The sequence below is a fragment of the Lissotriton vulgaris genome, chromosome 4_1 (genome assembly GCF_964263255.1).
Source record: "Lissotriton vulgaris chromosome 4_1, aLisVul1.2, whole genome shotgun sequence".
NCBI classification, from domain to species: Eukaryota; Metazoa; Chordata; class Amphibia; order Caudata; family Salamandridae; genus Lissotriton; species Lissotriton vulgaris.
In genome coordinates this window covers 2,011,856,271-2,011,874,682 of record NC_141691.1, presented here as the reverse complement: position 1 = coordinate 2,011,874,682, position 18,412 = coordinate 2,011,856,271, and the positions used below count along the sequence as shown (strand labels likewise).

At 46.4% G+C, this 18,412-nt stretch overlaps 1 protein-coding gene across 2 annotated transcripts in view; it reads left to right on the top strand.

Annotated features, from left to right (window-relative positions):
- The window catches only part of LOC147724873 (microtubule-actin cross-linking factor 1, isoforms 6/7-like), a 540,420-nt gene that overhangs the window by 461,682 nt on the left and 60,326 nt on the right, over positions 1 to 18,412 (top strand). For both annotated transcript variants that reach the window (XM_086966403.1, XM_086966402.1), the window contains exons 31-34: positions 1,243 to 1,431; positions 3,832 to 3,946; positions 4,993 to 5,162; positions 12,637 to 12,799. In XM_086966403.1, coding sequence (XP_086822529.1) covers positions 1,243 to 1,431; positions 3,832 to 3,946; positions 4,993 to 5,162; positions 12,637 to 12,799 — 637 coding nt within the window. The remainder of the gene's footprint in view (positions 1 to 1,242; positions 1,432 to 3,831; positions 3,947 to 4,992; positions 5,163 to 12,636; positions 12,800 to 18,412) is intronic.

Below are 18,412 nucleotides of genomic sequence, written 5' to 3'. Positions count from 1 at the left end.
CATTACTTATACCTTAGTGACAAATATTGCCACATACTCACATGACCAGTCTGATAATGAACGAAATGCAAAGGTTATAGTTGCTATGATTATTTATGCAAACCCTCTTGCTACTAGTGTCCCTTGGGGGCTCTAAGCCAGTGCTGTTACCATAGTCTTTATCAGTTCTTAAGTCTTTTTTGAATGTCTCCTCTACAAACTAAAATCCAATGAAGGCACTCCCAAGACTGTCCGCCGATGTGTTTCAAACCTCTTATTCCTTTTGGGTTGTCCTAAGGACCCTGACTGTTTATAATTCTTGTTTTTTTTTTAATTAGAGCACATTCATTGTGCTTTTGCAAGAATTACTCTTCTAATTTCAAACTGATTCCTTCTGTCCTCTTTTTTGGGTAGTAATTTTCTTTTGGAATTACCCCAGGACTTGGCATCTCTCCATTGTCTGCTCACATCACAATGAATGTGCTCTAAAAAAAATCCAAGTCTAGCATTGCAACAGTCTTTCCACTTTTTAGAAATCTAAAAAGTCTCAAACCAAAAACATTAGGAGTAAATAATTTACATACAGGGCAAACAATAACAACATTGAATAATTTGAGTGAAGAATGGAAGGTGGTGTAGTCGATGGGATTCTAATCAGAGAATATAGAGTGGAGGTAAAGACTTTAAGATACATTGAGTACAAACACAATTGGACCTGTGATGCTTTAAATTGGGAAGTCATAATTTTAACACAATTCATTCCATGTCAACTTTTAACTTCCTGACTCATGGCTGTGGTGTTTTGTAGGGTCCTAAATGCTTTCAAAATTGTTTGACTGCATTACTGTCGGGTAGCGATGCATCTTTCCATTTGTGGAAACCTGACTGCAAAGAGAGCATGGATAGTAAAAAAATATCTAGTCGTAAACCTAGTTTTATGTGCCTCCTATTCCCAACTTAAAACACATTTTACTGCCCGTTTCAAAATACAGGGATCAAATTACTCTCGAATGTCATCTGAAGCTCGCCTCCGGTCTAGCCGTTGTCCAGTTCAATGTCTTCCAAAAAGCCATCCTGCTGCAGCACCCTCACACTAATCTTCTCTTCCTGTAAACTCACACCTAACAACTTATCTCCACTACCTGTAGTCAGAGGACTGCCTACAACCCATCTTTTCAAACTCCTCTCCTTAGACCTCCCCTTCTCCCAAAAGTCTCTGTCAGAGCAGGAAAGCGCCACACATGAATTGTGTCTCTATTTCAGGTGCTGGCCTGGGCTCAGAAGCAAGAGGAGCGCATCCAGGCTCACAGCCTCTCACTAGCCACGGAGCGGGAGGAGATTGCCCGGCTCATCGATTGGATCGCCGCTGCTGAGGAATCCTTGAGCCTTCGTGACCAGGAGCCCCTGCCCGAGGAGATGGCAGCCCTGGAGGAACTCATCACTCAGCACAATGTAAGCAAGAATGTATCTGGTCAAATGCTCGCTATCTATGGAGAGTGGGTGATCCCAAGATACCTGGTGCTGTAGAATGGTGGCTCGTCCAGTTCAGGTTGTTCTGGGATTTGTTTTGTTTCTCAACCCATCATGAAATATCAGGACTACAAGTAATAAAATGCAAAGAAAAAGCCTGGGCTTCATGACCTATGGATGAATGGATGGATAAATAGATGAGTTTATGGATGGATGGTTGGGTTACTTTATTCATAGATATATGGGTTCTTGAATGGAAAGTTTTATCCTGAATAATTGTATAGATATATTCACACATAAGTGGAGAGATTCATGGATCCTTAATTTCATGATAGATTCCCGAATTTGTGCATGAATTAATGTATCTATAGATCCTCAAACTTTCATGGTTAATTCAAGTATACATAAATACATGAATGGTTGGATGGATGTACAGATACATTGATGGCTGTTTTCATTGATGGATCGATAGATGGATGCATGAATAGATAGATTCATGTATAGATTTGTGGATGGATGATCGCATCGATGGACCAATGCATGGATCCAGTGATGGTGAGCTGCATTCATGGATTTATAGATTCACAGCTTGATTGATTTATAAATGTATTCGTAGATGGATAGATTCATGGTTGATTTGTAGATGATAGATGCATGGATGCGTGAATGGTTGGAAGCATGCACAGATAGATGCATGAATGTACTTATGGATTGATCCATTGATGTAGAGATTTATGCGTGGATGCATGGATAGATAAATTCATGCATGAGTTGTGAATGGATGCATCAATGGATGGGTATCGGATGGAAAGATTCATGGATGTATGCGTTAATGGATTTACGTATACACAGATTAATAGATACATGTATTTATTGAGTGATGCATACATCATATCTATTGCTGTTTACTGAAATAATGTTTCAGGGCTTTTATCTCTGGGTTGCAACCAGAGCCAGCATCACTGTTTCTAAATGAATGGCTTTAATCTGTCAATCCAAAACAAATTGTTGTATCTTCAGAAAGATCATGAAACTAACGAGTCCTATCAAAAAGAGGCAGTGGGTTTGTTTGCTCCATCCACACATGGGCTGTTCTAGTTTAGTCAAGTAGTCAAGAAACAGCTGCCAGAGGGCTGTGTGCAGATTCAACTAGGGCAAAGGCGGCTACTATAGCTTTGGCTCGAGGTGTACCAGGGCGAGGTAGATAATTATATATGTGTGGGCATCTTTGCACATGTTCACCAAGCATTTTGTTTAGATGGTCAAATCAGGTGAAAATAGCATTTTGCCCGGTCTGTCCTGCAAGATTTCCTAGTGTGAGCCAGTCCACAGACCCACCACCTGAGAAGTACTGCAATGGTATCTATTCAAAAGGTGAGGATTCTGTAAGAAATCGGTATCAGAAGAACTAGTTACTTACCTTCAGTAATTACTTTTTTGGTAGAGACTCTATCTAACCACAAATTCCTCACCTGCCCACCCACCTCCCATTCTGTGGAAGGGCTAAAGTAGAGGTTTTTGTTGATACATTGCAATTGGGTTTCTTAATTCTCCACGTCTGTTGGTATGGGCAAAAGGCAGAAAGAAACTGCTGCCAGCTCAAGCAGGTGACATATATGTAGGGTAGCCAACATCACAGCCGCATGAGATAGAATTGCACACAGAACCATGACGTCGTATGACGCCACCTGCCAATGATATAGGACATTGCTATACAAAGATTTCCAGATCCAGTCTGACGCCTGGAGGTATTCAAAAGTTGAGGAATCTGCAGAAACATAGGGGCATATTATCAAGCCTGGGCGATAAAATTATCGCCGCTTTATCGGCAGGAAACTGCCGATAAAGTGGCGATAATGGGCTTGATAATATGCTCTATGGAATTCCACTTAAAGCTCATGTTAAATGTGAAGGACATCTAACATGAGCTTCGATTGGAAAAGGCTTTATCGAAGGTTAGTAACTTGTTCTTCATTAAATTCTTTGTAAAGAAATTGGCATAAACCTTATTTGTCTGAGAGGTTAACTTGCCAAAAGGGCTAGGTGAAATCTGCCCGTGGAGTAGCTTGAAATGTACAGTTTCATCTAGTGATGGAGTGCAGTTGACTTTCATAAAAAAGGAGGTTTGTTACGTTACATAGTACAGTGTGGAGACAACACTTAGACTTCCAGATCCATTCTTGGGCTTGAGCCCACCATGGAAATAAGGCCATCTTAATGGAAAAGATATTTTGAGTAATATTGGAATCACGTTACAGCTTAGGTGATCAGGAATCCAGTATTGGTAGTTCCCAATCAGTGTATCACTACGCATTACTATCATGTGCATGTGCTTTGCTTATTGTGTTTCTTTCTAATTACTTGGATTAACTTCCTTTCCAGGTGTTTATAGAGGAGCTAGAAAGAAAACAGCCCGAAGTAGAGAAAGTAACAAAGTGCTGTAAGAAGAAACTGGGGACCGAGCCTCGAACTCCTGTGGGACGAAAAATTTCTAGTAGTAAGCCTGTGCTTAAGCTTGCTCTACACATCTCTTGTTGTGCTTCTTCTCCACAAATCATGCATCTTCTGTATGAAGTCTTAGATACAGTTCACCTTTGACTAGCACAGACCATCTATAAAATTCTAAAGATAACAATTCACAAAATATATGTAAACTGAATGTTACTTAGATATACACAGAACACCTTATCCCAGCCTCTTTAGTGGCTGATATACTGACTTTGGAAGGTAGAAAGCATGGTTCTTTAGTTTCTTAAATACTTGGGTAATATAAACTGTGATTATGCGCCTGAGTACATTATTTTATCGCCCTATGCCTCAAACAGTAAATGTGTAATCGAAACAAACGTGTAGCTATATATACTCTCACTATTACATATAAGTGTGCTCCCTTTCCATCACATTATAGTCTGTCTAATCTGCTCTGAACACGGCCCCATGCTCCACATTCTTCTTTATCCAGCACAAGATGCTGTAATTCCAATAATAAGAGTCTCTGCAAAGCACTTCACTGCCCATGAATAACTTAGGGATCACTTCTTCAGTCACATGCTCATACTGCCTGATGCAAGTACACCTTTCTTGCTTCTAGTTCACTTTGAGGGCACACATATGTATAATCAACCTCCTCTTCACCCATCTCATGTTGCCCATGTGTACACCTATTCTCTCTTGTCAAGCACTCCATTGTACCTCTTTCCTCCTCCTATCTCATGCTTTCACTGTATGCATTTGTCTTCTCATACTTCCTATTGTACCCATAGCCTATCCTCCTTTCATCTCACACTGTCCATGTGTACTACTCTTTCCTCCTCACATCTCATCTTGTCTGTGTGTGAATACTGAACCTGTCCTCCTTTCCCCCAAGATGCCCATTTCTACACATCGTTTCTTATCCTTCATCAAAAGCTATCTGTGTATACAGCTGATCTCTCCTTCCCTCATGCGTACTTAATTTTCCAGCTATCTTCACCTTCCAACTCACATTGAAGATCCCTGTAGGTGGAACCCCAAGGGTTTCTCACACTGGCTTATGCATTTCAGAGAGACGCAGTTCTTTGAAGTCTCCTCAAACTCCTCCAGCAGTGCCACTGGTCGATCTTGAACCCCAAGGTCCGCACACCGCCCAGCTCCTCAACCGCTGGCAGCAGCTTTGGTTTCTCTCAATGGACAGACAGTGCCGTCTCCAGGTGGCCCAGCAGCGACTGAAAGAGGTGAGTACAGCTTAGAGACTGCAACACAGGACCGGATAATACATTTGTGCAGGAGCAGGTAAGGATGCAGTTGGCGCCCATTTTCTGTTTCTAGAGCGAATTATATGTGCACCCAAATAGATTTGTTATTGATAGTACATGGTCTATTATGTTTGTCTCTATGATCCTTAGTTTCTATACCTATTGTATCTACTAAAATCAACTCCAGAGAGTCGAGCCCCTGGTACGATAGTGCCCTTCGGGCCCTAAAGGGTGCCTGTAGACGGGCTGAGAGGGCCTGGAGGAAAACCTATGGAGCTGATCTAAAAGCTGCATACGCCAGGTCCGTCAAGCTCTACCATCGGGCTATCTGTCGAGCTCGAGCGGCTTTTTATGCCGCGGAATTCCGGAACAGTACTAATCCGTCGAAAGCCATCTTTAAGGCCGTAAAAGATCTTATGTCAAAGCGGACTACCTCTACGACCGTAAGCTCTCTTTCCCACTGTGAATCCCTTGCTTCCTATTTTCTGGGGAAAGTCCAAGCTATTTATCGGACATTCCCTAGCATAGGGTCCGGTCGGGAAAGTATCAATGGGACCCACCATCAGTCTACTCTGCTTGTCTTCCCCCCCCTTACCTTGGACGGGTTTGATAAACTTGCGTTGCAAGTCAAATCTGGATCTCCATCCGATCCAGTAAGGCCTGCTCTCTTTCGAGATCAGGCTTTTATGGGACGTGCAGCTGTATGTTCCCTCGTCAACCTTTCCTTGGAAACGGGAGTAGTTCCAGCTAAGTGGAAGCAAGCTGTGGTGTCCCCAATTATCAAAAAGCCCTCCCTGGACCCGGCCAAGCCTGAAAGCTATCGCCCCATTTCGTTGCTACCTTGGCCAGCCAAGATCACTGAGGCCCATGTCAACTTGGCCCTGTCTGAACATCTTGTATGGACCAATGCCCTCGACCCCACACAAAACGGATTCCGTGCCGGCCACAGCACGGAAACCGCGTTACTTGTGATGGTGGAACATCTCCGTGCAAGGTTGGATGCTGGTCAAACGGCGGCGCTTATATTGTTAGACCTTAGCGCCGCCTTTGACACGGTAGACCACAGCATCCTCCTGCATCGGCTTGAGGAGACCGGCATTGGCGGTCAGGTGTTGCAATGGTTCCACTCCTTTCTAGATAACCGCTCCTTCTGTGTTGCCATCCCTCCCTTCAAGTCCAATTTCCAACCGCTGGCCATGGGGGTTCCGCAAGGGTCCTCGCTGAGTCCCACGTTGTTCAATCTTTACGTGAGACCGCTGGCTGATGTGGCTAGGCAGTGGGGCCTAACTTTGGTCTCATATGCCGATGACACACAGCTGGCGGTTACTCTCAGCGGGGATGCGGAGACTGAGGCCCCCAGGTTTCAGTCTGGACTGAAGGCGGTGGCTAGCTGGTTGACAGGCAACTGCCTTCAGCTAAATGCCACAAAAACGGAGGTGATGGTTGTCGGTAAGGGAGTGGAGCTGTGGGGTGACCAATTGTGGCCCTCTGAGCTGGGACCCACTCCGACCCCGGTATCTGAGATGAAAAACCTGGGGGTCTGGCTGGATGCGGGCCTCTCCTTTGTAGGGCATACTAAAAAAACTGCGGCCTGTTGTTTCGGTCTCCTAAGGGGCTTGAGACCTGTTCTCAAGTTCTTTGACGCCCCGACCAGGCAGCTGGTGATCCAGGCAACTATCATCTCCCGCCTGGATTATGCCAGCTCTCTTCTGGCTGGGGCTAACCAGGCCGAGCTAACCCGTCTGCAGCGGGTTCAGAATGCTGCGGCGAGGGCGATTGTCGGCCTGCCCAGATTCAGCTCGGTGGCAACTGTCCTTCGTACCCTACATTGGCTCCCTGTCAGGAAGCGCATCCTTTTTAAGGTCTTGTGTCTCGCTTTTAAGATTCTGAGAGGTATTGGCCCGAAAATCCTATCCAGCTGTCTTTCCTTTTATGTTCCCACCCGCACCCTCCGTTCCCAGGGTTTGGCCCTTGCGGTGGTCCCCAGATTTAGGCTTAGTCGCATGGGTGGCCGCTCGTTTAGTGTAAAGGCCGCGTCAGCATGGAACTCCCTTCCTGTTGAAATTCGTCTGATGGAGGACCTCTTGACTTTCCGGAGGGCTTTAAAAACTTTCCTGTTTTAGCTACTTTCATGTTTTTAGTTTCCTGTTGTGTTATGTTCTACCTTGTCTCTGCGCCGGGACGCCCCTTGGCTGGGGTATCTGTGCGCATAATAAATCAATATAACATAACATAACATAACATATTATTTCTTGATGTCGATGTTGTGATTTTATAATTGTTTGATTTTTCAGTAACTGGTATCATGTGTAATATATGAAAATCGACAAATGCTGATGTATACTTCTAACCGCAGATTCCTCCCCTTACTGAATACCCCAGGTGCCAGATTGGATCATTAGGTGTTTCTCAGCAATTCTCTTGTGCACCGGTAGGTGGAGTTGAGCGACACTGCCCCATCTCAGATGTGACGTCAGTGCGGCTATATAGTTGCCACCTCTACTCAATGATGTCTCTTCCTTTCTTCCTGTGTCTTCCGATACAATTTGTAGCTCGCTTCTTCGAATTCTGTCAATCCTGACAGCCCATATTTTCCAAAGTTTTCCACTGTGCAGGGAGATGTCTCCCCTTAAGACAACAGGCTTCAAACCTTTTAAGGATTTCTACAAACAAACGTTAGTGGCTGACACTGGTGAGGTCTGTCACTAGTGTTTGGGCTCCTCCTGTGACTCGGCTTCTTGTGACAAATGTTCACAGATAAATCTAAAGGCCCCCCTGGACAACATGGCCATGCACTGTGCCACAATACATCTTCAGAAGGTGCAAAAGACCCGTCTCATTTGAAGTTGAGGATGTGGACACACTCTAGTTTCAGAGACTGATCCCATGATTGCTCTTCTTCTGGGCCATAGTCATCAGGTAAGTACACTAAGAAGACACATAAGAAGTCAAAGCTCCCCCTTGTCCTGGTACTCCCACCACAAGGGGTTGCACAGCCCCAAAGGTACTGTAAACTCTGTCGTCGACCTTGGAGCCCATATTTGCCCTGATCCCAATTTAGCCAGAGTTCCTGGACTCATCAGCCTCGCTTCAGCAGGTCCAGGCTTTTAAAGAGACCCATGTTGCACATTTTTGGTTTCCCACCTAGAGACTCTCTGGGCTCTATGGATCTGAAGAGGCCTCCATTTAGTCTATCACCAACCGATCCCTCCACAGGCAGATTGTGCCTCTCGACCTCGCTCTGGGGTCACCCCGATTCTGGGCCAACTTCTACTCTGATGCCTCCTACGTTGTACGACCTATGCTAGAGCCCTGAGTGCAGATGCCAACAGTGACGTAACCAATAGCGGAGGAGGAGGTGATAGTCCTTTTGACTCTGATGCAAATCTGCGGAAACCTCTACCCTTTCATCCCCTAGCTTATTCGGGTTGCAATAAACATCCTTTGCATTCCAGACTTTTAGACTCCAATAATTACCATGACAACAATGCCGAACTTTATGATCATGAGAACCTCTTTGTGGATCTACAGACCCAGTAGTCTTGATGCCTCTCCGGTCACTGGCCTCCATTCTCCTACACCCGACCTATCAACTGAAGAGTCTGCCTCCTTCGCCACAGTCCTTTACTGAGCAGAAGTCCTTACCCTAAAAGTGCCTACGATGGAGGTCAAGACACATTCTAATAGAGGTCCTGGTATAAAGGCAGACCTCATAGGAACCCCTCCTGCCTTTTAATGAGGCTCTGACGGACTCACTGCTGGATACCAGGGCATCATGCCCATCAGTCAATAGGCTAATGGCCAGAGGGTGCGGTCCTGCTGTAAGAGTCTTGGTTTTTCCCATAAGGCACCCGACACCGCAGAGTAGTTGTCCACACCCCTGCTAGGGTGGGACAGTCAGGACCAGTGTGGTACTTCAGTGCCACACTGCACAGCATTCTTAAGCAATGTAAAACAACCCTTAATGGACATGCCACTTAATGTTACACATCTCTTAGGAGACAAGGCAGACTCAGCCTTTGAGTGCTTTAACAAGAGCTATGCAACAACATTCTCCCTTAGCCAGGCACTGCCTACATGGCAGTCCCCAAACAATTTTGCCTCTTTCGAGGATTGGAAGTATGTTTTTGCACAGGCCACACCAAACCTTGCCTCCTCAACAGCAAGCCTACTAAGCCTTTTGAGGCAGAGGTCAGGAATCCAGCTGCTAGCCTCCTTGTCACCATGGGCAACATACTGCCCAGTGCCCGTTCCCTCCCTTATCTGCCACTGCTAAACCACTTTCATTTTCTCTCAGTGGTGCACAGCTGACCGCTAGGAGGTCAGATCACCTATTACCTTCATGGGTGGGTTAGCATCACATCAGGTAGATGGGTGCTTCGATTTTTTGTTCAGGATGGACACACCCTTCCCTTGATCTCCACCCCTCAAAACATACCTTCTACACAACAAAGAATTCCGGAGGACCGCTGTCCAATATATAATGAGAGATTTAGGCTCTCTTGGACAGGGGAGCTGTAAGAAAATGTCCTTTTTTGCGTGGTCATTCCCATTTTTAAACTATGTTTTATTGCTAATTTTAGGACTCTGCAGATTGAGACACTGATGTCCAGTGCCCATTGTATGTGCTCTGACCCATAAAATCATGTTGCCTTAGAATACACTTAATTGGCATATTTAACTTACCTATATGTCCCTAGTATATAGCACAAAGTGTACCAAGGGCTTGTGCGTTTAAATATCTAATAGAGACTTCTAACCGCAGATTCCTTACACTAGAATAATCTCCAGACATCAGGCTTGATCCTGAAATTTTTCATGAGGTCTAACCTGAGAAATTCGGATCCAGTAGACTGGATGGTAGCGTTGGATGTGCAGGACACCTATTTCCCCATTCATGTACTTCCCACAGAGGTTACCTGCTGTTCACGATGGGCAGCGAGAACTATCAGTTTCCTATGCTTGTTTTTGGCCTTATTAGTGCCCCTCGGGTGTTTACCAAGGTGATGGCGGTGGTTGCATCTCATCTGTGGATTGAATAGAGGAATGCCTCCTACATATTTCTAGCTCCACATGCAACACTTCACATGGGGCCCTTGCAACAATGCCTAGAAGATCAGTGGAATCAGTTCTCAGACCACTGGGAAAAGAAACCAACCCTCTTTCAAGTGTGCAATCCAATCTCTTCTGTGGTGGAAGTAACCGAGGAACCTGTTAGTAGGAGTACCATTTCATGAGGATCTGCTGGTTCAAACATTAATCCTAGGTACCTCTCTCCAGGGATGCGGAGCTCATATGGGACACTTACAAAACCAAGGAGTATGGTCTGATAAAGAAAAGACTTATCACATCAATCTTCTGGAATTGAGAGCTGTTCATCTGGCCCTGAAGCCTTTCTTTCCAGTGGATAAAAGCAAACTCCCTTCTTGTTCAGACCAACAATGCGACAACAATGCATTACTTGAACAAGAAATGAGGAACTCATTCTCGACTCCTATCTCTCCATGGTCAAGTCATTTGGAAAAGGTTAATAGCCAGGAACTTAACCATAACAGCTATTCATTTTCCTGGGGTTCAGGACGTAAAGACAAATTCACTCAGCCAAATGTTTCAGGAAAATCACAACTGAGTTCTAAATAATGAGGCCTTATAAGACATTTTCATGATTGGGATTATCCGTAAATAGATTTGTTTGCGGACATAAGCAACTAAAAAATGCCAAGACTACACATCCAGAATCCGGGTTGAAAGCGAATGCCCTTTTGATAGACTGGTCAGGCAAATGTCTCTACCCATTTCCATTGGTTCCTCTCATAGCGACCGTTCTCATCAAGTTCTAAAACTCCAAAACTAGGATGATAATGATAGCACCGTAATGGCCTCCTCATTAGTGGTTCACTGATCTTTTTTACCTTTCAGAACGACCACACAATGATGAGGTACCCGAACAAACAAAGGGGAGTAGCATCTCAACTCCTTTGTCTAGATGCATTGAGGTTGTGGTTTTGGACACATCGTCAAGGGATTTGGTTAACAGCGAATCACCTGGAGATGTCTCTGAATGTCAGAGCCAATAGCTGCAGACAGCATTATTTTGCAAGTAGCGCTTTTGCCACCGGCATTTCAAGATATCTTCACCAAGTGGAGCACTCCTCAGGTGGACTTGTGGGCCACCTCGGAAAATGCTCAGTGCCAGCAGTTCTGCACCCTTAGAGGAGTCGTATACGTTGATGTGGAACTTTCCGCTTCAGTAAGTATTTCCCTTATACCCTTGATTGCTCGAGTTCTAAGGAAGATACACCAAGACCAGGCCCAATTTGTTCTCATTGCCCCAGATTGTTAGAGGAGGGTGTGGTATACGGACATTCTACTCTTCTCCCATTGCTAACCTCTCCGATTGCCATCCAGGGCAGACCCCCTTCCCACTCGGAGGGAATGGTGCTGCTTCATAATTTCCAAGACCTCCACATTCATGCCTGGAGATTGAACAGGGACCTCTTAGCTGGTTTAGCTGCCACCGAAGGTGGTTAACGGCATCCTGCAGCTCATCAGCCTTCCATAAAACTTCCGACTGTAAATACCCCTCCTTAGTCTGAAACATTCTTGAAGTTAGAGAAACATTTGCATCTGTCTTTCCATTAATAGGGTAGGAAAATGGTTGTCTGCAGGAGAATGGCCATAGGGAAAATTGAAAAACATTGTGGGAACTGAAATGCATTCCCAAATACTTTCACATCTTTTTGTATATGATGTAACTTTAGCCCTGAAGTAATTTAGAGCAGGGTTAGGAAATTGCACCATCCACCCCCATAGTTGCAAATGGGTATAACGTAGGAGGAAGGCATTTCCCTTCAGGAAAGATGGATTTTCCAAATTGTATGACAAATGGGTAAACAAATGCGTACATGCTGCATTTACACTCTACTCCTGTGGATTGTCTGCACTGCAAGCTGGTAGGAGAGTAGTACGCCACAAATTCTGATTGATTTAGAATTCGAAGGTGTACTTTTTGCATTTCTGGGGATCCTGCAATTGGAAAAACTAGTCGCAAAACCCTAATGAAAATCCAAAATTCCCAAGTTTTGTCTTTTTATTTCTTGTTTTGCAAATCAAACTCCTTAGACCACCACCGACAATATGCACCCTGGACCTTTGAGTCTTTTACACTGTTCAGGAGGGCCTATGTAGGGGTACAAAAGGAGGTCTACTGCTGACAAGGAGTGGGCATTGGAGAGGTGACCCCAAGAAAATGCTTAGCTTTTCATGTTCATAGGTTCACAGGTAATAGATGTGTGCTATGCTGTACAAATAAAGTCATAATTGTTTTAAATCTTAGTGTTAAGCTAGCTCTTGTGCAGTCTCAGAAAAGTATGTGAAAGTGTGGGATTAGTTTGAGGTAGACACGTGTGTTCAGATCCAAACCATGTTAACAAAATCATTTGCATTTCTGCAGGTGGAGGAATTCTCCCGATTTGACTTTGCCATCTGGAGGAAACGCTACATGCAGTGGATCAGCCACATGAAATCCCGTATCCTGGATGTGTTTCGTGGCATTGACCGTGACCAGGATGGGAGAATCAGCCAGCAGGAATTTGTGGATAGTGTCCTCACCTCCAGTAAGTAGCAGCAAGATCCCATTTGTGAGCATCCTTTCATTAACATACTGAGCCAACTGCTCTTTTAAACTAAACACACCTTGTTAATTAACCAAAATTAAAGTACTTTTAAAATGGTTTAAAAGTTATGTTTCAAGGACAGTACAATTTTCCTCTTAGTAAATACTTACACAGTTTTGAGCATCTGATGAATATATGTGTACTTCTTTCTCCATTCTCCAAGATCAAATACTCTCAGCTTTGTAATATTTTGGTTCACTGGCAGACCTCTCTACTTTCCCCAAACAGATCTCACAGTGGTGATCTGAGATGGGGCTGCATCGGGGAGAGGTGGAGATTGAAGGACTCTGGTCTCCAGCGGAATCTGGACTCCACATCCAGTTGCTGGAGCTCCAAGCGATTTGTCTGGCATTGAAAGCCTTCCCTCCTTCCATCAAGGGGAAGCTAGTGCAAGTGTTCACGGACAACACCACTGCCAACTGCAACAAACAGGGAGGGGTGGGGTTGTTAACCCTTTGTCAAGAGGCATGGAACAGCAGGGCATATCCCTGGTGGTTTAACACCTGACAGTTTCTCTGAACGCCAGGGCAGCTGAACTCAGCCGTTGATGCATGGTGGTTCACAAATGGCTTCTCCATCCAGAGGTGGCGCAAGGTCTCTTTCAGCAGTGGGGCGAGCCTTCATTAGATCTGTTTGCCTCTGCCAAGAACACACAATGTCAGCAGTTTTGCGGGTTGGAGTTTCCAATGCAGTTCTTGCTCTGAGACGCTTTTCATCTCAAGTGAAGCTCAGGCTTCTGGTACACCTGGGCATGGAGAGTCTGGTATCCTGACCTTCTCCAACTGAGCATCAATGCTCCGATAAGGCTGGCCTTTCGGGAGGATCTTCTGTTGCAGCAGCAGAGAAGGGTTCTCCATCCAAACCTGTCAATTCTACTCCTTGCATGGAGGTTGAGTGGGGGCAATTGATAGCATTCAGCCTTCCTTCCAAAGTCTGTAATGTTATTTTGGCAGCCAGGCATCCCTTCACCAAGATGGTCTACACCTGCTGATGGAACACATTTGTAATATATTGTACATAAACGTCTATCAACCCTCGTTCTGCTTCCCTTTCTTATGTTTTTTTTATTTTAATCCTTGCTCAGGGTACTCTAAAACGGCACCTTGCAGCCATGTCTTCAGTTCTGCAGCTCACACACCAAACCTCATCATTTAAATCTCCCATTGTAGCTTATGTTCCCACCTTCCCCTTTCATTATGCCTCAGTGGGCCCTTAATTTGGGTCCCACCTTCCAAATGTGTGCTCCTTTTGAAGCACTTCACAATTGCCTCCTCCAGGTGCTTACCATCAAAGTGGCAATCAAATCCACAAGGAGATAGAGTGAATTGCAGCCTTTGTCATCCAAGCCTCCTTACCAGACATTATACCCTGACAATTTGGTGCTTCGCACTAGGGCCTCTTTCCTTCCAAAAGTGGTAACACAATTCCATGTGAGGCAATCTGTCACCTTGCCCACTTATGCTCCATTGTTCTACTTGACTAAGGGCTCCTTCCACCAGAGCGAAGGCTGCTACCACGACGTTGCTACGTGGAGTTCCAGTCCTTGACATCTGTCAGCCAGCAACATGGGCATCCATGCACACGTTTACCAAGTACTACTGCCTCGACAATCAAGCCCGTAGGGAAGGCCTCTTTTGCCAATCTGTCTTGAAGGACTTGTCCGCAGTCTCTCCTTCGGGGATGGTATTGCTTGTGTATCTATTCAAAGGTAAGGAATCTGCGTCTAGATGTTCCTATCAGATGGACAAGTTACTTCACTTTGGTAACGCCTTACCAGGTAGAGATATGATCTAGCCGCAGATTCTGTACTGACCCATCCATCCTCGTTCACTGCAGACATGTTTCTAAAGTCAGGGCTGATCTCTTTCAGGGCCCCTAGGTGCTCTAACCACAACACTGTCAGTGCACTTCATTTCTCCATGCTTCTGGCATGGAAAGTCATGAAAAGTAACTGACGTCTGCTCCCCAAGGTGGTGCCTACATTGGTGATGCTGACGTTACTATGGCGCAGACGGCGTCACGCAGAGCTGACCAATGGTACCTACCGGTGCGCAGGGATATTGCATGAATAAAAATCTTACGGAGCCAGTCTAACACCTGGGAAGTTCAAAAGTAAGAAAGCTGCATCAAGATCATGTCATGTCGAAGGTAAGTAGCTTGTCCATCAATTGTAAGTCCTGGGTACCTCTTTGTGTTTGATACTCTAGTACATATTCAGTCTCTAAACCATCATCCCTGGCCATCATTCTGGGTTCTTCAGTTCCTACCTCTCAGCCTTCTCTGCAACCTTCGTAGTCTCAACCAGTTTCTCCAGCAATTCCTCTGCGGCTTCCATCTACTACTCCATTGCCTTCACCGCCTTCCTCTCCTACACCTCCTTCAATGCCTTTATGGTCTCGACCTCCATCATGACACCCTGTAGCACCAAGTAGATCCTAGTCTCCTCCACCTATATCCAGAACTTGTCATAGTTGAAGACTGATATATAGACACCACTCTTGTCCCTCCAGATACACCTCCTTTTCTATATATTCTTCTAGGTCCTGACATTGGTCTAGTAAAACCTTTTTTATCAACATCAACAGTGTTGTCTGTTTGACTGTCCTTCAGCCAGATTCTCCCCAGTTGATTATACCAACTGTTAGAAATGGAATTTCTGATTGGCTAAGGCTTGCGCCACAGCCAGGCAGAGACCACCACTCTAGTCAGGACAAGGGAGTTACACGCCAAAGATAACCCCTGCTCACCCCCTTGGTAGCTTGGCACGAGCAGTCAGGCTTATCCCGGTGGCAATGTGTAAAGCATTAGCGCACGCACGCAGCAGCAACATCCCAGGCACACTACAAAAGGAACTCCACACAAGGTTATATCAAAAATAGCCTTTGTATTCTTATAACACATTAGAATAGTGAACACATAATATACATGGTGCCACCTGGCACTGGGTCATAGCTACAAGGGATTATATACACCTGACAGGACTGGACTGGACCACTGTCAGAACCATCACAAAGTGACTTAGTAAAAGTAAAACATGTCATAAACGTACAACCAGTAACCACTGGTAATCACTGTACTTGGCATCAGCCTATAACATAAACTGCATTAAGCACAGTATCTCATCAGGCGCTAATTACATTCTGCGCCAGCCTCACCAGCATAAACCATAATAGGCAAACCAACCTCATACATAAAAAACACATTTAGAGGTGTAAAACAGGGTACCTAAATCATACTACATGAATCACATTTCCTAGCACCACATAAATCACATTTAGTACATCGTCTCCTAAGAAACACCATAGTAGAGGTATAAATGACATTAGGGCCTGGCGCCCTATTTACCTCCCAGTCCCCCTGGCCAACTGGCCATCTCAAAGGGAGCTCAAACGCCCTGTGTCCAGAATGTCAGTGCTGATGCCTAGCAGCTGAGTCTAATTGCGCCATTGCGCAAACCTAAACGGAGCAGCTGGCACTAAATGTTGCGCAGCTGTGAAGATATGGGGCAAATGAGTGCATCTCACTCCTAACTTCAAAGAGACATGCCCCCAAAGCCCTGGGGCCTAAACAATGCAGTTGTCCAATACTTGCTGGGCAGCTGTGCAGATCAAATAAGGGTCTGGGCTCTCACTGGCCCCTTGGGACATCTCGCCAAATGTTGCAGTTGCCCGCTAAGGTGGCGCAACTGGGGAATAACCAAAGAGGCCCTACTCTCTACACCACAATGTACCAACAGTTGCAGCTGCCCTCTGTCAGGCGGGGCAGCTGTGGCTAAGCAAGCACCGACAATGCGCCCAGAATGGCACCAGTAATGCCAGGGTGAGCCCCACAGGGCTCTTTAAATAATACTGTCCCCCAACGTTGGAGCGGCCCGCTGCCAGATGGGGCCACTCAGAAACTTCTGCACCAACAGGGTGCCCATCATGAATTTCCTCTCTGGGGCTCTTTAAATGCATATGCCACCCAGGACTGCCCCGGTGCCTCGTAAGCACCAACAACAAAGAAAAGAGGGCAGCCTAGGCTCCACTCACCGTGCTGCGTAGGCTCCTCTCGGGGGTCTTCTAGTGCTGCCTCTTCTTCCCTCACTTTGCCCGGTCCCTCTCCTGGGGCCTGGACTTTTCCGGACACTGCGGGGCTCCCTCAGCTCATGGGAGCCCCGCCTACCAGCCGCAACGCCCCTCACTTCTCCTGTCTTAACCCGGGCCCCCTCCTGGGACACGGGACTTTGGCGCGATGCTGGGGGAGGCGGGGTAGGCTCCCACCCTCCCTTCCGCCTGCACTTCTTCCACTCCTGTCCCGGCCCCGCCCAGAAGCAGGTGAACTTTGCCTGGCTTCCGGGTCGGCGGCCATTATTCGCTTGGGCCGCGGCGTTGAAGCGCAGGATGGGCACCCGCAGTTAAAATAAAAAGATGAAGCGGGCAATGAGGGGTAGGCTCCCTCTCAAAATTAAAAATATAGAGCGGGGTGGGCTCCCGCCATAATAATGAAACCATAAGCGGGGTGGGCACTCGCGAAATACAGAAAAATGCGGGGTGGGCACCCGCTGTTGAGCCATCACGGGGGAATCCCTCCTAGGGGGATTCCCTCTCCAAAGGGGGCTGCCGTACAGCGCTGCGCAGCCCATGCTTCTCCCTTTCAGGGGAATTTAGAGTAAAGCGCTCCTCAGCTACAGAGCCAGGTGCTTCTCAAAGTAAAGCCAAGCGCTCTTTCCTCCTGGGGGAAATGCAATTGAAGCGCTCTTCAGATTCAGGAGCCACAGCTCCACAGCAAAAGTCCAGGAGAGCTTCAGGGGCATAGCGGGGCCCAGGGGCCAACACACAGGGCCTTCAAGCAGGGAGGCAGCCCCCGTGGCGGTCCCTCCTGGGCCCCAGCAGCAGCAGGCCCCCCTTCAGTCAAGTGAACAACAACACACATGGGGTCACAGCCCCTATATTTATATGCCCTTTTCCTTTGTGTCACAGCACAGGGCTTGGGGATACCAGTCAGAACTGGTTTTGTAGAGCTTTGGAGTACTTTGTTTTGCACAGCTCCTCCTTCCTTTGTCAGGTGGGGCCTCAGTGATTAGACGCACCGCAGGGGGCGGAGCTGGGATTGTGGAGGGAACGCACAGTCCTATTCGGGTCCCAGGTGCAACTCCTCCCTCCCATCAACATGCAGATCTCCCTAGTCACTACTGGGCAGACATCCCCCCCTGTCTCCTGGAGCCACCCACACCTCTCAGCTCCTGTCAATCACAAGCCAGACATGCAATTCACATCAGGCAGGCAGACACACAGCCAACTTCTAAATGTGCCATTTCTCCACCAGTCACCATAAATCTGCGCACACCATTGCGCAGCATTTTTTCCTCACAAGTTCATACATACTAATCTCGCCCCTGCACTTCTCTCATACCAGCAATTACCATGTACACATATATCCCCGATACATTCCTATGGGAGGGCAGGCCAATCTCACCACACGCACTCAGAGCGCACACTCACTTTACACTGGGCCACAGTGCTAAAGAGCGCCCAGAGGCCTAAACTCACTACCACTATGTCAGAGCTTAAG